At 49.1% G+C, this 17051-nt stretch overlaps 1 protein-coding gene across 1 annotated transcript in view; it reads right to left on the minus strand.

Annotated features, from left to right (window-relative positions):
- Positions 1-720: 720 nt before the first annotated feature.
- The window catches only part of LOC103183581 (SH2 domain-containing adapter protein F), an 84246-nt gene continuing 67915 nt past the window's right edge, over positions 721-17051 (minus strand). The window contains exon 6 of the mRNA XM_007901150.2: positions 721-907. Within this exon, the coding sequence (XP_007899341.1) occupies positions 721-907 (187 nt within the window). The remainder of the gene's footprint in view (positions 908-17051) is intronic.

Consider the following 17051-nt stretch of genomic DNA (forward strand, 5'->3'; position numbering starts at 1 on the left):
GGAGTGCTGGTATGTGACGCCAACCCACGGATACGGGATTGTGCGCTGGGAAGGACTTAACAATTGAAAAGCCAATTTAGTGGATATTAAACCTGTTGATCTCAGATTAATTGAAACCACAATTGGTCTGAAGGATTATCTGTGCTTGGAAAGTGCCAGGGAACTTCCTAAATTGATTTAAACCTTAAATCTTATCAGCCAGAAACAGAAAGAGGGAGAGAGAGGGGTAGAAAGAGGGAGAGATAGAGTGCAACAGAGGAGAGTAGAGAGTGTGGGGGGAAGAGAGTGCAAGAGAGGGGGAATGAGAGAGAGGGGGGGGAGAAGGAGAGTGTGAGAGGGTGCAAGTGAGAGAGCGTTTGTGTGTATATATGTCAGGCGACGGCAGGAACTGGTTCCCAACCAAAGCAGCCCCCCTCCCCCGCCCAGCCCCCCCCCCCCTCCCCACACACACATTTCCCCACTCCAAGGTCAAATAATCAGCCACATGTACATGAAGCACGAGCGGTGGACGAGGTTGTCCGTGGAATCGTCCCATCTTGTGCCTCCTCCTGGATGGATGTGGGGGGAATAACAAAATGATGTGTTTCAGTCGCCCTCAGGAGGTTCGTGGCAGCATCGTAGTCTGATTTCCCTGCTATTGGGAAGGACATAGTGTTCGTTCGCTGCCCCCTCTCCCATAGTTGGTGAGGGCCCAGGGTGGAAGTTGGAGGGAGGGGGGGGTCACAGGGTCTGCACGACCACCGGGAAGAGCAGAGAGAGATGTTCGGCACCTTTGATGGGCAGCTTGCGGCTGGTATAGTGTTCGATCACCTCTGGGATACTGTCAAAGGGAGCGCTATTCAGGCCCAGAATGTATTTGGAGTCTTTCGTTCGGCTGAACTTCATGTGCATAAAACCCTGGCTGCTCCTGAGTGGGGTGGGTGGGTGGGTGGGGGGGGGGAGAGGAACAGAAGAACGGTTAGTTAGAGAGATATAGAGAGAGAGAGAAAGAGAGAGATTGAGAGAGAGAAATAGAGAGCGAGGCAACAACAACAAGAAGATTATAATAATAATCCTTGCATTTGATATAGCACCTTTCACGTCGGGAGGACGTCCCAACAGAGAGAGGCAGAGAAAAGGAGAGAAAGATTGAGGGGCATAAACGAGTTAGAGATAGAGCGAGATACGGATAGACAGTTAGAGAGAGAGTTATACAGAGATAAAGAGACGACAGCAACAACATTATATTACATTTACATGGAGCCTTTTACGTCGAGAGGACGTCCAAAGAAACTGGACAAGTCAGAGTTTTGGACCCGAGGTCGGGGTCGGGATTGGGGAGGGTCTGAGGAAAGGGGGAGAAGAGGGAGATGGAAAGCACAGTCGAAGAGGTGGGTCTTGAGACGGGTCTTGAAGGAGGCAAAGGAGGGGGCGAGACGGAGGGACTGCGGGATGGAGTTCCAGAGAGTGGGGCAGAGTGGCAGAAGGCCCGCCCGCCAATGGTAGGGCGGGCGAGGCGGGGGACGTGAAGGTAGCGAGTTAACAGTTAGAGAGAGTTAGGGAAAGATAGTGATAGACAGTTAGAGATAGGGAAATACGTGAGTTGGAGATAGAGAGAATCACGGTTAGAAAGACATTTTGGGAGAGAGAGGCAGAGAGAGATAAAGAGTAGAGAGACAGTTAGACAGTTAAAGAGATACAGAGAGAGATAGGGAGAAATAGAGTGAGGCAGTTAGAGAGAGAGAGAGAGATAGAGTTAAAGATAGAGAGTGAGACTCAAAAAGAGAAATGGAGAGAACTCGAGAGAAATAAACAGAGAGAGATATAGAGTTAGGGAGAGGTAGAGTTAGAGAGACGTAGAGTTAGAGAGGAATAGAGTGAAACAGTTGGAGAGATAGAGTGAGAGAGAGAGAGAGAGAGAGAGAGAGATTGTGCTAATGTGTTGTTCACTCCAGTTTGGGGTTTGGCTAATTGGAGTCTGTAAGGTTTCCATTAGTCGTTGCCTCATTGCGACAGCGATGGAAACAGACATCAGGCATAAACGCTTTGCTCTAACACGCACAGTTAACACACGAGGTGCCACTGGTTTCCACGGCAACTGACGGGCCTTTCTCAGGCTTCAAGTGCTCCTAAGCGATGTCTCCATTGAGGCTTCAATTGGTAAAAGCACCAAAGCACCACACAAAAGTTGCCACAGAGCTAAGAAGCTCCAGATTAGTTGTGGCCGTTTAAAGATACGGAGAGAAAATCCTTTCTCTTTTCGCGCCGTGCCTCGGGGTCTTTCACATCCACCTAAACGGGCAGATGGGACCTCGGTTTAACGGCTCATTCAAAGGCACCTCTGACAATGTGGCACATTCCTCAGCATCGCGTTGGGGATGTGATTATATATTATTTATTAAATACGTAAAAATATATTAAATAATCGCCTCGCAAGCGTGAAGACCTGGGTTTGATTCCCGGGCAGGGGCGAAACACTTTGTTACTCCGCACGCCTCTGTTTACCTTGCAATAAGTCGGAACCCAGTTGTTAGGCGAATGGCGGATCGCTTTTCAGGGGGTAATAATCCCTTCCAAACATTTTTAAAAACTGGGTCACTCAGCCTACGACTGTTTGTGGGGACGCCGCTGTGCGCAATTTGGCTGTCGCGTTTCGCCCACAAATTATGCAGTCAATTTACTTCACAGTATATTTTGTGAGGGGGGGGGGGGGGATCGCAACACAAAAACAGCCAGCACCCACGCTCCCCTCGCCCTCCCTCTCTTTTCCGCGTAACACACTGAGAGCTTTGCAGTCTCGAAGAGCACAGAAAGTTGCCGGGTGAATGATTGCAAGAGATTAACGGATGGAGGAGACATTCAGCGAGGTCAGGGGTGGGATGAGCGAGTATCAGAATCTCTTCACGCTGGGCTGGTTCTGTGCGAGCTCATGTTATGGCCGGGCTCAGGCTGGTAATCTGCCGTCAACCGGGCACCCAGGGACCCTACCCTGCGGGAGGGGCGCTGTATAAACACGAGCTGTCGTCGTCGTCGATGTTATAGTATCAAAATCGAAAACGCTATCCTAAAAATCCGAGTTAACTCCCTCCCTCCCTCGCTCGCTCGCTCGCCGGTCTGTATACATACCGTGCAGTCGCGATCTGGGGAGGGGTGGGCGGGCTGTCACCCTGGATCAGTTACTGCTATAGATCGGGCTTGATAATTCTTCCCCATTACCCCCTCCCTCTGTCTGCTGTTTGTGGGCATTTACTGGCAATGAGAATACTGCTCAAACCACTAACGGGAGTGAAACGGCTGCTATTAATAATAATAATAATTTAATAACCCTTGCATTTGATGCAGCGCCTTATCGGGCCGTTGAGACGTCTCAAAGTGCTTCACAGAATATATTGTCAAGTGTAGTGACTGTGTATTTTGTGGGCGGAACGCGGTAGTCAATTGCGCACAGCAGCGACCCACATACAAACACCCAAGACAATATTACACCTTGGGTGGAAACTTAATGGCAGGAATCTATGAAGGGCGGGGTCCATAAAAGGAGGAGCCTGTGAGGGGAGGGGTCCATGAAAGGAGGAGCCTGTGAGGGGACGGATCCATGAAAGGAGGAGCCTGTAAGGGGAGGAGTCTATGAAAGGAGGAGCCTGTGAGGGGAGGGGTCCATGAAAGGAGGAGCCTGTGAGGGGAGGGGTCCATGAAAGGAGGAGCCTGTGAGGGGAGGAGTCTATGAAAGGAGGAGCCTTCCATCAAAGGAGGAGCCTGTGAGGGGAGGGGTCCATGAAAGGAGGAGCCTGTGAGGGGAGGGGTCCATAAAAGGAGGAGCCTGTGAGGGGAGGGGTCCATGAAAGGAGGGGCCTGTGAGGGGAGGAGTCAATGAAAGGAGGAGCCTGTGAGGGGAGGGGTCTTTGGAAGGAGGAGCCTATGAAAGGAGGAGCCTATGAGGGGAGGAGCTGTGAGAGTAGGCGTCTGTGATGGGGAGGAGTCTATGAGGGAGGGATTGGGTGACAGCAGGAGCTGATGGAGGAGGGAGGGAGTGAATGGATGGAGGAGGAAGAGAGGGAGTGGTTGACAGAGGGAGAGAGAGAGTGTGGGTGGAGGAGAGAGAGAGAGGGCATGGGTGGGCGGGCGGAGGGAGAAAATGGATGGAGTGAATGGAGGGAGCCAGGGAGGGGGTGTTGGTGAGAGGGAATGGGTGATGGAAGGAGAACGGGAGTGGGCGATGGAGGGAGAGAGGGAGTGGGTGGAGGAGGGAGAAGAGTACGACGAGGATAAAGCTACAGGTGACAGGATCGAACACACAGGCTGCGGAGTAGGGCGGACGGCAGCCGCTGCACAGCTATTAGTTTCTCGGGCAGCTTCGAGCTACAATCAATCGAGCGAATGAGCCTGTAATTCAGACAGAAACGCGAGGTAGCTGCTCTGAGCCATACTGAATCACTCACTTACTCACTGCCCTGAGAGGAGAGCGTAATCCGAACATCATCTCCTTGAGCACTTTTCCCCCCTCAGTCGGTCTGACACGCACAGCACTGTACTGCTTACAATTCAATCTAAAGAGGCTCCGTATTCAATGGGTTTCTGCTCCCTTTAACGCAGACAGTGTGATTGACTCACTTAAGTATTCATTGATGCTCCACTTCACCTCATGTGCGTAACTCCTATTGCTTTCCCTTCTTCCACGTCTCCGCTGGCTTCCCATTACCCACCCACCTCTTGCGGATTGAGTTCAAGGCGCAGAGTCCTGTGGCTCAGCAGTTAGAGCGCTTGCCTCACGAGCGAGAGACCCGGGTTTGATTCCCGAGCGGGGCGATACGTTAGGCAAGTTTCCTTAATCCACACGTTTCTGTTTACCGAGCAGTAAGTAGGAACCCGGTTGCCGTGCCTTCAGCTCCCCCCTCGACTCTCTACCCCCTCCTCGCTCCCTCCCTTCCCTCCCCTCACCCTGACCATCTCCCCCCAATGCTCGGGTCCCGACCCAACTGTCCAGCGCCTTGGGACGTCCTCCCGACGTGAAAGGCGCTCTATAAATGCAATCTTGTTGTTATTGTTGTTGCTGGTTGGTTGGTGGATCGATTTTCCGGGAGTAATAATTCCTTCAAAAAATAAGAATAATAAATTGGTCGCTCAATCCAAAACAATCTCCGCTCGCAGGTGAAAAATTATCACGTGGACTTGACTCGCAAGGGAGAGGACCTGGGTTCAATTCCTGGGCAGAACGAAACGTTGGGGGAAGTTTCCTCGCTCCACACGCCTCTGTTTACCGAGCAGTAAGTAGGAACCCGGTTGTTACTCAATTGGCGGATCGCTTTTACAGGGGTAATAATTCCTTCAAAATAAATGAAAATAATTTGGTCACTCAATCCACGGCTGTCTGTGGGACGCTGCTGTGCGCGATTGGCTGCCGCGTTTCGCCCACAAAATATACAATCGATTCACTTTACGGTATATTCTGTGAGACTCTAGTGCTAATGTAGCGCTTTGAGACATCTCGAAGACATGATAAGGCGCTATATCAAATGCAAGGATTATTACTAATAATATTATTAAAATCTTTGTTCTCCCGTTTAAATCCCTCTGTGGTCTCGCACCCACACTCCTTTTCCACCTCCTTCACCCATACAATGCTATTTCCTTTGCTCGGCTGATACTTGCCTACTCCCCGTCCCCTGCTCTATCCAGCGCACCATTGGTAGGAGGGAGGGCGGGCGGGTGCACACTCTCTAGAACTCCATTCCCAGGACTCTCCAACTCCCTCCCTCCCCTCTTTCAAGGCACTATACCTAAGTATAAATTGTAGCCTAAACACGAATAGGCAACTGCTAATGACAGCACCGCCAGCCTGGCTCATCGGCAGGATTTGGAAGTGTAGGCCAGTCACTGGGGGTCAGGAGTTCTTCCCATCAGGTACTGTTGACCCTGCAAACCAAAGCCCCAGTGTGGAGGAGGCAAGGGGAGGAGAGGGTGGAGCCCGGTCTCAAGACCTACCTCCTTGACCTCACTAGCTCCAGTCCTAAGGTAGGGCTTGAAATCTGCAACCTCATGATCCCAGAGCCCACAGCACAACTAACTGACTGACTGAGCCAGGCTGAGAGGTGGTGGAAAACTAAAGGCACAACTTGAGATTGTCCTGTGGTTGAGACGCTGTCTCTATGTTCCATTCCACAATTATTTTGCTTTGTTCATGGTTAAACGTGCAGTGAGGAAGCATTGTCTGGGGTACAAAGGCATGTGAAGCTTATTAGTTCTGCAACACTTGCCCTGAATCCAGAGATATTTTCTACCTAGTGCACATTTCAACATCGATCATCTCTCTGGACGGCTGAGTTTCTCCAACCACCCCTGCCCCCCCGCTCGTCTTATTGTTCTTTTAACTTCAAAATCGAGATTTATAATAATAATAATCCTTTCATTTGATATAGTGCCTTATCACGTCTTCGAGACGTCTCAAAGCGCTTCACGAAATCGACTGTGGAGTGACTGTACATTTTGTGGGTGAAACGTGGCAGCCAATGGCGCACAGCTGTGTTCCACAAACAGTCGTGGATTGAAGTGACCAAATAATTTTTTTTAAGGGATTATTACCCCTGAAAGGTGATCTGCCAATCGACTAACAACCGGGTTTTTACTTATTGCCAGTTAAAACAGAGGCGTTTCGAAGAGCTTCACAGCTGACCTGGGGCCTGAGCTTGAGGTGAGGAAGCTGCTCTTGTTCCAAGATAAGCTCTGTGGTGAGTGGGACATTGAAGCCCCCACTTTATCAACGTCCTTTCTGTCCCAGGGATGTGAAGTGGTGGTGGTGGTGGTGGGGGAGGTGGGAGATTAAATTGGAATAAATGCTACACAAAACCATCCAAAGCCATACCTGGAGATGCTGCTGAGAATTCCCTGTTGGGACCCCCTGTATTACACCAGTGCCAGACACAGAGCAGACGGGCTGGAGCCGTGTACTGTCTACAGGCTGCTGCAAAGCTCAGGAGCTGGAGTTTCGTAAGTCGGAAGTCTTCGCACTGGCCTCTGTCCAGTTTGACTTACGATAACGACGACGACAACAACATCAACAACTTGCACAGCGCCTTTCACGGCGGGAGGAAGTCCCGAGGTGCTGGGCAGTCAAGGGTTTGCACCCGAGCAATGGGCTGGAGTTAGGAGTGGCGGAGAGCAAGGAGGGGTGGAGGGAAGATGACCAAAGGCGCGTCGAAGACGAAGGTCTTGAGACATGCCTTGAAGGAGGCAAAGGACGGGCTCCGGGATGGAGTTCCAGAGAGTGGGGCTAATGGCCCAACCTCCGATGGCAGAGCGGGCAGGGCGGGGGACATGCGGCAGGCCAGTACAGAGAGCAGACAGTAAAACAATCTTTGCAGGTGACACAGCGCCAAAGCACTTTGGAGGATATACTGTAGAATGTAGTGAATGTGTGTTTGTAGGGACTATGTATTTGTAGCAAGCCCCCGCTCCATCATCGGCAGCCGTGCCATCAGCCACTACACCCCAAATCTCTTGAAATCCCTGCCTCAACCCCTCTGCCTTGGTACCTTCTTTGTCCGTCAACCGATTGCATCAACCTATTGCATCCGAAGACTTCCCTCTTCGACTGTGCCTGCAATCAGCTCCCCTTTCTCCCTGGCTCGGGGGATGGGGTGGGGTGGGCCACACTACAGTCCTGTGAGACGCTCCGAGGCGCTAACCTGCGTGAAGTGCACTGCATAAGTGCAAGCTGTTGTTGTAGGGACTGTTTAGCTGTAGCAAGTCTCAGTAGCAGACTGTTCACTCGGCTCCTGTTCACTCACAGTTGAGTTCTGGTTTGATTCCATTCTTCTAGGAAGGTTTCCATTAGTTCAATGTTAAATCCTTTCAATCCCATTTATTACGCATCTGGTTATCCCGTCTTACCCTACATCTCCCCCCCGCCCACCCCGGTTTAGCGCCAGGTCATGTTGAGGTCAGGCACTTTGATCACGTGCGGATGGTTTGATCTGAATTTGTGGCTGCGGATTACTGCACACATGAGCGGAGCGGTGTGTGAGGTCTCACACTCCAGCTGTTCCCACAGCCAACACTGAGCAGAGGAACAGAACCATACAACAATAGCTTGTATTTATATAGCACCCTTCATGCGCGGTAACGTCTCGGCGTGCTTCCACCACAGGAAGAGGCCATTCGATCCATCATCCCTCTGCCAGCTCTCTGAAAGAGCTCTCCATTTAGCCGATCAGCCCCATTTTCCTGCCTTTCCTCCCCTCACGTCCTTTTACACTTCCCCTTACTTCCCTCCTAAAAGCTTTCCTCCAGCTCTTTGCCAGTCTCTGACTGTATCTCGCACCCAAAACAGCCGAAACCCCCGTCCACACTTTCATCATCTCCGAGCTCGTCTATTCCAATGCCCTCCTCGCCAGTCTCACCAGCTCCACTATCCAGAAAACCAACTAATTCAAAAACTCCGGGGCCCGAATACTCACCCGCTCTAAACTCCGTACCTCGTACCCTCCCAGGACTGGCGTGATGGAGTTCTGTGATCGGGAGCCTGTCCCGGTTCCCTATCACAGAACGGATCAACTTCAAGATCCTCACACACATCTTCAAATCTCTTCATGCCCTGGCACCTCCCTCCCTCTCCGACCTGTTTACACCCCACTCCGCCACCTTCCGCCTCCGCTCGGTTGGCTCCGGTCTTGTCTCTCATCCCCTCCACCCCACCATTGGTGGCCATGCTTTCAGCCACTATGTCCCTAAGTTTTGTCGCTACCACTTAATTCATCGTGCTGTCAGTATCCCGGCAGATTCATTTATGTGTTTATACACATGCCTGACTCATCCCTCTGGATAACTCGTCGCTGAGCTTTTTCCTCCTGGAGTGTCGAGTTATCAGGAGTTTTCTGTATTAAATGTAATAATTTAATTAGATATCCCTGAATCACACAAGGCAAAGCTTACAGCCCACAGCTTTCTACTCTAATCCTATTTCCCTTCTTGTCTCTATCTTTGTATCTTTTAATATTATTTTGCCTCAGGTTTCTTTCGTTCCATGTGTAGGTGGGATGCAGTTTGGTTTGGATACTCTGAAGCACGGTGATGGGTTTCCGCACGTGTCAGACACCTGGCTCACCAATACACATTTGTTTTTTCCACTTCAAGTATTTGTCCGATTCTCCAGTAAAAGCTGTTATGGACTTGCAAAGCGGTGCAAATGCGTTGAATTCAGCCTGAAGCTGGAAGTTCTTTTGCTGTATAAAAACAGCTTGTAAATTAGGACTGAATTTAAGTTTTCCAAAATTTTGCGCGATCGTATATCATAACAATCCTTGCATTTGATGCAGCGCTTTTCGCATCAGGAGAAAAGCGCTTAATAATATTATGATTAATAATAATAGTCCTTGCATTTGATATAGTGCCTCATCACGTCATTGAGTCATCTCAAAGCACTTCACAGGATATACTGCAAAGTGGATTGATGGTTGTCTCAAAGCCCATCACAAGATTTATTATCAAGTTTTGTGACTTTATATTTTGTAGGTGAATGCAGCAGCCAATTGGCACACAGCAGCGTCCCACAAACAGCCATGAAATGAAAGGCCATATCTTTCTGGGGGGGGTTGGGGCCAGGACAACAGGAGAAACCCTTTTTATCCGAATAGTGCCATGAGGTGGGATCTCTATTTAACTACTCAGCAGAAGGATACCACCTCCACAACACAGCGCTCACATCCCCTCCCCCCCGCCAGCACTGCAGCATCAGCCTAGACTAAGTGAGTTCGAAGTCTCCAACCTGGGGCTTGAACCCACAATCTTCCGACTGAAAAGGCGAGAGCGTGACCGACCGAGCCAGACTGACACCGCCTGGCAGTCGGAGACTAGGTGGAATTTTGTGGTCGAGAAACAGATACTTGCTGAGCCGACACACAAGACAAGGGAGGGTGTGTGCGCATTTTGGAGGGTTTAGTGGTTATCTGTGCCCCTCCACATTAATCAGTGTCCGCAATCCAGCCTCCCTCTGGGTGGGTGGCTGCATACTGAACGAATAGCTAATTGTTCCTTTGTAAGGCTGCGTATTGTGCTAAGCATGCTAAATTCACCAGCTGGGTGTGAAAAATCCTTTAAGATATCATATGTTTCATTCACCCTCCAGAGAGGGAACGCAGATGAACTGAAGGAAGTGTCCGTGCCTGGGGTGCTTTTTGCTAATTAACTCCAACAAAAGTTGAAAGCATGTGTTAATAATGGACAGCGCTCAATTCTCCTCACTCGGTCCAGAGAAACCATCCCACTCCCTCCTTTTCTTATTTACTAATGTGAGTGTCGATTAAAGTAATTAATTGGGAAATTTCATTATATTAAATCTGTTCCTTTGCCAGCTGGTCTCCTCGGCTTCTGAATTCAGAAGATGTTTGTAGTTATAATAATAATAATAATAATAATTCTTGCATTTTATATAGCCCCTTATCGAGGCAACCAACTGGCACATAGCAATGTCCCACAAATAGCCATGAAATGAATGATCCATTTTATTTGGTGGAATTGAGTGACCAAATTATTATTATTATTTTGAAGAGGTTGTTATCCCCAGAAAAGCGATCTGCCAGCCGTCTAACAACCGGGTTACTGCTAGTTAAACAGAAGCGTGTGGAGTAAGGGAACTTGCCCAACGTTTCTCCCTGTCCGGGAATCGAACCCGGGTCCTCAAGTTTCGAGGCGAGCACTCTAATCACTGAGCTCCAGGTCTCCACGGGACTCCCTGCTCCTGGTCCACAATTGTGTGGACGTCAGGTGATTTCCCATCCACCACCCCCGGGGGGAATCTGGTCTGGAATAGCTGCCGTCACTGTGGAGAAACACACCTGAAGATCTCGTCACTAGGATTGTTTTACTGTGTTCTCACAATAAGGTCACGTGCACGAGGTTGGTAAATTTAATGGTGAACAGAAGCCCCCACCCCCCACCCCATCCCCACCCAACCAGCCCCCACCCCACCCCAACCCTCACTCTCTGCAGTCTCTGAGTAGAGTGTGTGTCAGAGGAAACACTTCAAAATGTAATCTACCATCATTTCTCCATCTCCTCCGCGCAATCAGAAGAAATCCATCAATGAGCTGTGTGACAGCCTGTCTTCACCGGGTGTGTGTGGGTGTGTGTGGGGGTGGGGTGGGGGGTGTGGGGGGAGACATCAATTTACCAGCTCAACATAACAAAAGACAAAGCCCTGCTCACAGTAATCACATGGGGGGGTGGGGGGGGGGAAGTGGGGTATGAATAATTCAGGAGCTACAGTGGAACAAGACAAGAGGTGTCTCTAAGTACGGAGAGGAGGTTAATGGCTGATTTCCAGCGTCTCTGGGGACCAGAGCAGAACAAACAGCGAACGGCCCAGGAACAGGATTCTCCATTCAGTGAACACGAGTCTTATTATCCTAATCCACTCACGCTGCCCGGCAGTCATTAATTACAGGGGGCTCGAGCGTTTTTTTTATTACCAGTTAAACCGGGAGCCCACCTACAATAATAATAATAATACTAAATAATCCTTGCATTTTTTGCGGTGCTTTTTTCAACGTCGTTGAGACGTATCGAAGCGCTTCACAGAATATATTGTAAAGTGTGTAATTTGTGGGCGAGACTAATTCTATTCCGAAAAGAGTCACTCACGGACGGAGAGGTTTGTTTTTTTGCTCAGGGCGAGGGGCCGGGGAATGAAGATGGTTCCTAGCTTGGGTGTCACATTTCAGAGTCACGAAGCCAGGAGAGGTCACGCAGCGCGGACATGATTTGGTGTTTTACGTGTGTGTGTGTGAGTACACTTGTGTGCCCATGTGCATGTGTGCGTGTGTGCACAGGTGTACATATGCCTGTGTATATACCCGACGTGAAAGGTGCTGTAATGTAATGTAATGTAATTTCCTTGTTGTTGTGTGTGTGGATGCAAGTCTGTGCGCACGCGCGTGTGTGCGTGAGTTCGCGTGTGGGTGCACATGTTTGTATGTCTCCATGTGCGTGCGATTTTTCCTCCTTTCCAGGCTGTTCTGATGCATTAGCTGACATCATAAATCTGCCAACACAACCTACTGTATCTTTATTACATCGAAGCCAACTCCTTATTCTTCCCTCGTGATCCCAGCTATTGCAAACCTGATCGTGTTCTCAGTCAATAGCCACACACACACACAAGCTCTCACATACATCCTCCAGCAAGGGGCACTAGATGGTAATCACGATCCATGTTGCCCCTTCACTAAGCCAGGGGCTGCAATTGGATCCAAAGATGGGGGCCAACCGCAGCTGTAGTTGCTGTTCCTGTTCCGCATATGGGGAGATGGGGGATTGGGGGGGTGGGGGGTCACACAGTCCAATATTCCCTTTGCAACTCAAGCGCATTTATGTCAATCAGTGCACCTCAATTGGCTGAGATCAGCAAACCCAGGGCTCAGCTCCTCAATGGCCAGCTAACTTAGCAACTCAGCCATCCTATGTCCTCCAGACAGGAAAGGAACTACAACAACAACAAGATTACATTTGTATAGCGCCTTTCACGTTGGGAGGACGTCCCAAGGCGCTGGAAAGTGATACAGCATTTCAGACCTGAGCTGGGGTCGGGGCGGGGGAGAAGGGAGGGGAGGGGAAGGGGGTTGGCTGAGGGCATGGTCGAAGAGGAGAGTTTTGAGGCGGGACTTGAAGGAGGCTAAGGAGGGGGCGAGGCGGAGTGACTTGGGGATGGAATTTCAGAGGTTGGGGTCAGAGTGGCTGAAGGCTCTCTTGTCAATGGTAGGGCGGGTGGGTCGGGGACGTTACACCAATTGCAAGGATGATTATTATTATTATATTACTATTATTATTATTGGAGGAGCTTTCTCCATAGGAAGATTAGATTATTGCTGCCCGTGTTCTCCGGCACGTTCTATTCCCTCATATTCCCCCGCCATTACCTTCCTGGGGGAACTCTGGATTTCGAGTCGTTCAATCAGAGGCCTTTTTCTCTAGGAGTGATATCACTGGGATTACACCAGTCCATTAGTTCACTGACTAAAGTGCTGAGGCTGTTTTTTACTGAGGTCACTTTGCAACCCCATGATTCACTCATGCCTCTGATCCGATTCATACAGTAACGTCACAGCATCAAATGGTAGCCACGAATGAGCTCATCACCACTCAATCATACAACTCCGAGGGGAGATTCACATTTTAAATGGGATTTAAAAAGTAAAACCGATCAATAATTTAGGATGCTCCAAGATAGAAGAACGAGAGGGTAGAGGTTTAAGAGTTGCAAAGGGTATTTCAGGATAGACACCAAAAAGTTTTTTCTTTACCCAGAAGGTAATCAATCATCATAGTAATAATCCTTGCATTTAGTGTAGCGCCTTTTCGCGTCGGAAGGATTTGAACCCACAACCTTCTGACCAGAGTCATGAAGTCTGTGCATGTAGGTGACTCTGTTTAGAGAGTGTAGATGTGTGTGTATTTGAGTTTGTGTGTGTGAGTTTTTGTGTATGTACAGGTATGTGTGTCTATGGGTGTTGTGAAAATATGTATATGTATTTGTGTATGAGTTTAGTGTGAGTGTGTACGTGTGAGTGTGAGAGTGTAGGTATGAGTGTGTGAGTGTATGTGTGAGCGTGTACAAGTAAGTGTGAGAGTGTAGGTGTGAGTGTAGATATGAGTGCATCTGTAAGTGTGAGTGGTACATGTGTGAGAGTGTAGGTATGAGTGTAGGTGAGTGTGCGAGTGTATGTGTAAGTGTGAGTGTGTTTACATGTGAGTGTGAGGGTATGAGTGAGTGTGGGAGAGTACTTGGGAGTGTGTACGTGTCAGTGAGTGCGAAAGTGTAGGTGTGAGTGAGTACGAGAGTGGAGGTGAGTGTGAGCATGTACATGTGAATAAATGTGAGAGTGTACGTGTAAGCGTGAGTGTGTATGTGTGCGAGTGAGTGAGTGAGTGAGTGAGTGTAGGGAAGGGAAAGAGTTACATTTGGGAGACAGCATGATTTGAGATTCACACAAATGGTGTGTGTGAGGGGGTGTGAAGGGGTATTGTTGGGATGGGGTTGTGGGGGGGGAGAGGGGGGAGGTGGTTAGGGACAAACCACCCACGCTCCCTGGCCAGGCTGCTGAGTTTGTTGCAAATTAATCCCAAACAGCAGGAGGCTCTCTCCGATGGGAGCCAGAGACGGCAAAGAGCAAGCAGAGGTTCCAGTGATTTATTTTTAATGCGCAAATGCATTAAACTGAGACAGAGAGCATGTCAAACCCCGAACAGCGCACAGTGCAGCGTTCGGCAAGGCGACCTATTTAAAGGAAAACCGCTGTTAATTTTTAATATTTTGACAGCGGGCGCCTGGGAGAAGCGATGCTTTATGTAGAATTTTTTTTTTGTACGAGAGAATAAAAACTGGGCTGAATTCTGCGCTGGAGATTTCCACTGGATCGTCCTTTTGTAGGGGGTCAGCCGGGTGTTCGTGAAACACGTGGAACACCGAACGAATTGACTTCCAAGATCCTCGCTCTAGTGTTCAAATCCCTTCACTCCCTGACACCTCCCTCCCTCTCCGACCTCCTCACTCCCCCAAACCACCACCCGGTATTATCGGAGGTCGCGATTTAGGCCACTACTCTCCAAAACTCTGGAACACTCTCCCTCAATCCCTCCGCCTTGACCCCTCTCTTCCCTTTTTCAAGTCCTGCCTGAATACCTTCCACTTCGACCGTGCTTATGGCCACCCCCCCCCCCCCCACCCTCGCCGCCCCCACTGCTCGGAGTCAGGCTCCGCCACTGTTAAGTGCCCTGAGACGCTACCCTACGTGGAGGGCGCTATATAAATGCAAGTTGTTGTTGTTGCAGAGGGGAGAAAACAGGCCATATTTGTGATAGTAACAATAGTAATAATCCTTGCATTTGATAGAAACAACTACAGCACAACTTACACTTGTATAGCGCCCTCCACACAGGGTAGCGTCTCAGAGTGCATCAATTTAATAACGAACAAACGAGCAAATGGGTAGGGTGGGAGAAATTTTTTTGCGCCGGTAGAGTGGTTTGGATCAGTTCATTGAGATGCCTCAACACGCTACACAGAAATATACTGGAAAGTGAACTGACTGTGCATTTTGTGGGTGAAACGCATGAGGAGATAAATACCTAAAAACAGAGTAAACTACAGGCATATGGGGAAAGGGCAGGTAAATGGGACAAAAAGGATTGCTCTTTAAAAGAGTCAGCACCGACATGATGGGCAGAATGCCCTTAATCTGTGCCGTGCATTTCTATGGTCCTAATACAGGAATCCTGATTTCACCAGGTTCTGAGGCTCGAAATTCCACTTGGATTTATTCTGCGACTTCTGTCTTAAAATTTAGGATCGGGTGGAAAATTCTTAAATTCGGCCTTCAATTGAGAGATGGATTTATTTGTTAATGACGTGCAAAAAAAAAAGCTGCCAAATTAAGAATGAATTGAAGAGACAATTCCACAATTACTGTCCACTACAATTTAAATTTATATAGTGCCTTTCAGGAGAATGTCTCAAAGGGCTTGATTCGGTTCTGCACCAACTTAAGTCTTAAGGCAATTTTTAAGGCTTGAAAGACTAGGACTAGGTGGAATTTCGGCCCCTCTATCTGTACCAGACACAGTACGCATTCTAAATTCCCTGCAAATAAAAGGATTTATTTAGGGATTAAGCAACGGGAGATAAGACAGCACACACATGCACGCACAAAAAAAGATTGCTATGTCCTAACATTTCAGACTGACAATGGATTTAGTCTATTCAAACTTACAAAAGAATCGGCTGTCATTATCATTGCAATTACTGAATGACTGCCACTTTATAGCCTATTCAGTGACTAGCGGATTCCACTTAATTGACACACGGCCCTTTCAGGGAAGGACGGATGTATGCAGATGAAACTGCTGCCAAGGGCAACCGTGTTGATCCTCTTATCAGATGATAACATGCCAGGCATGTCAAACAGGGCATCCGTTTTGGTAAACGGTTGCCCTGGCAACATGGGACCAGGGGTGTGGGGAGAGACGCTGCCACGATCCTGGGGCCAGTGTGTGTGTGTGTGTGTGTGTGTGTGTGGGTATCACTTGACAAGAGAGGCGACGGGACGTGGAGAGCAGCGAGGCGGATAGAATGGCCTGATATCGGGACAGACTGGATGAGTGGTACGCTGCTCGGTGCACGGACACTTGGTGTCCGGACACGGACACTTGTGAGGTCTGGTGTAGTTAGGCGCCAGGTTGGCTCAGTCCGTAAAACTGTCTCTCGCCTCCGAGTCAGAGGTTGTGTGTTCAAGCCCCAAGTCAGTAATTTGGAACCCTATCGTCGAAGATGACACCCCGATGCAGCGTTGGGGGAGTTCAGCATTTTCAGAGGCGTCGTCCTTCAGATGAGGCGTTAAACTAAGGTCCTGCCTGTCTAACTGGGAATTAAAGATCCCATAGCCCCATTCAAAATCAGAAGGGAGTTTCACTCTCCCTGTGTCCTGCCCACAATCCCCCAAATAAAATTGGTCATTCACTCTGTGGCTGTCTGTGGGACATTGCTGTGCGCAAATTGGCTGCTGCATTTGTCCAGAAAATGCACAACGCACTCCACTTAATGTTATATTGCGTGAAGCGCTTTCAGATGTCCTCCTGACCTGAAAACTGCACAACAGAAATAGCAGCAACAGAAACCCTTCACAGACACCCTCCTCCTCTACCTCCTCCTCCGAAAGGCATTGAATCAAATGTAAAGATTATTATTATTGTGAATACTGTGAAGATTATATTGCGATGATTTACTATGATGAAAGCACTATTATTATGCTAATGATTATTGTAATTATATTATTAGTTTTACGCAGCTTAAGCTTCAGTGGTATGAGGAGGCAGTACTGCAAACGCGGCATTTCTCCAGGATTTCTCTCCCGCTCCCAGCCCTCCTGCCAGGGAAACAGCAACAGCAGAAACATTGTCTGAAACACGGCAAACATTCACAGTTAAAGGGACACATCATATCTGTGCCGGCTCCCTGAATACTGCAAGCAGTCAATGGGGCTGCAATCCTTTCAAGGTGTCTGCCCTTTCCCCCCCACCACACCCCA

Source organism: Callorhinchus milii, unplaced genomic scaffold (genome assembly GCF_018977255.1).
Source record: "Callorhinchus milii isolate IMCB2004 unplaced genomic scaffold, IMCB_Cmil_1.0 Scaffold21, whole genome shotgun sequence".
Classification (NCBI taxonomy): domain Eukaryota; kingdom Metazoa; phylum Chordata; class Chondrichthyes; order Chimaeriformes; family Callorhinchidae; genus Callorhinchus; species Callorhinchus milii.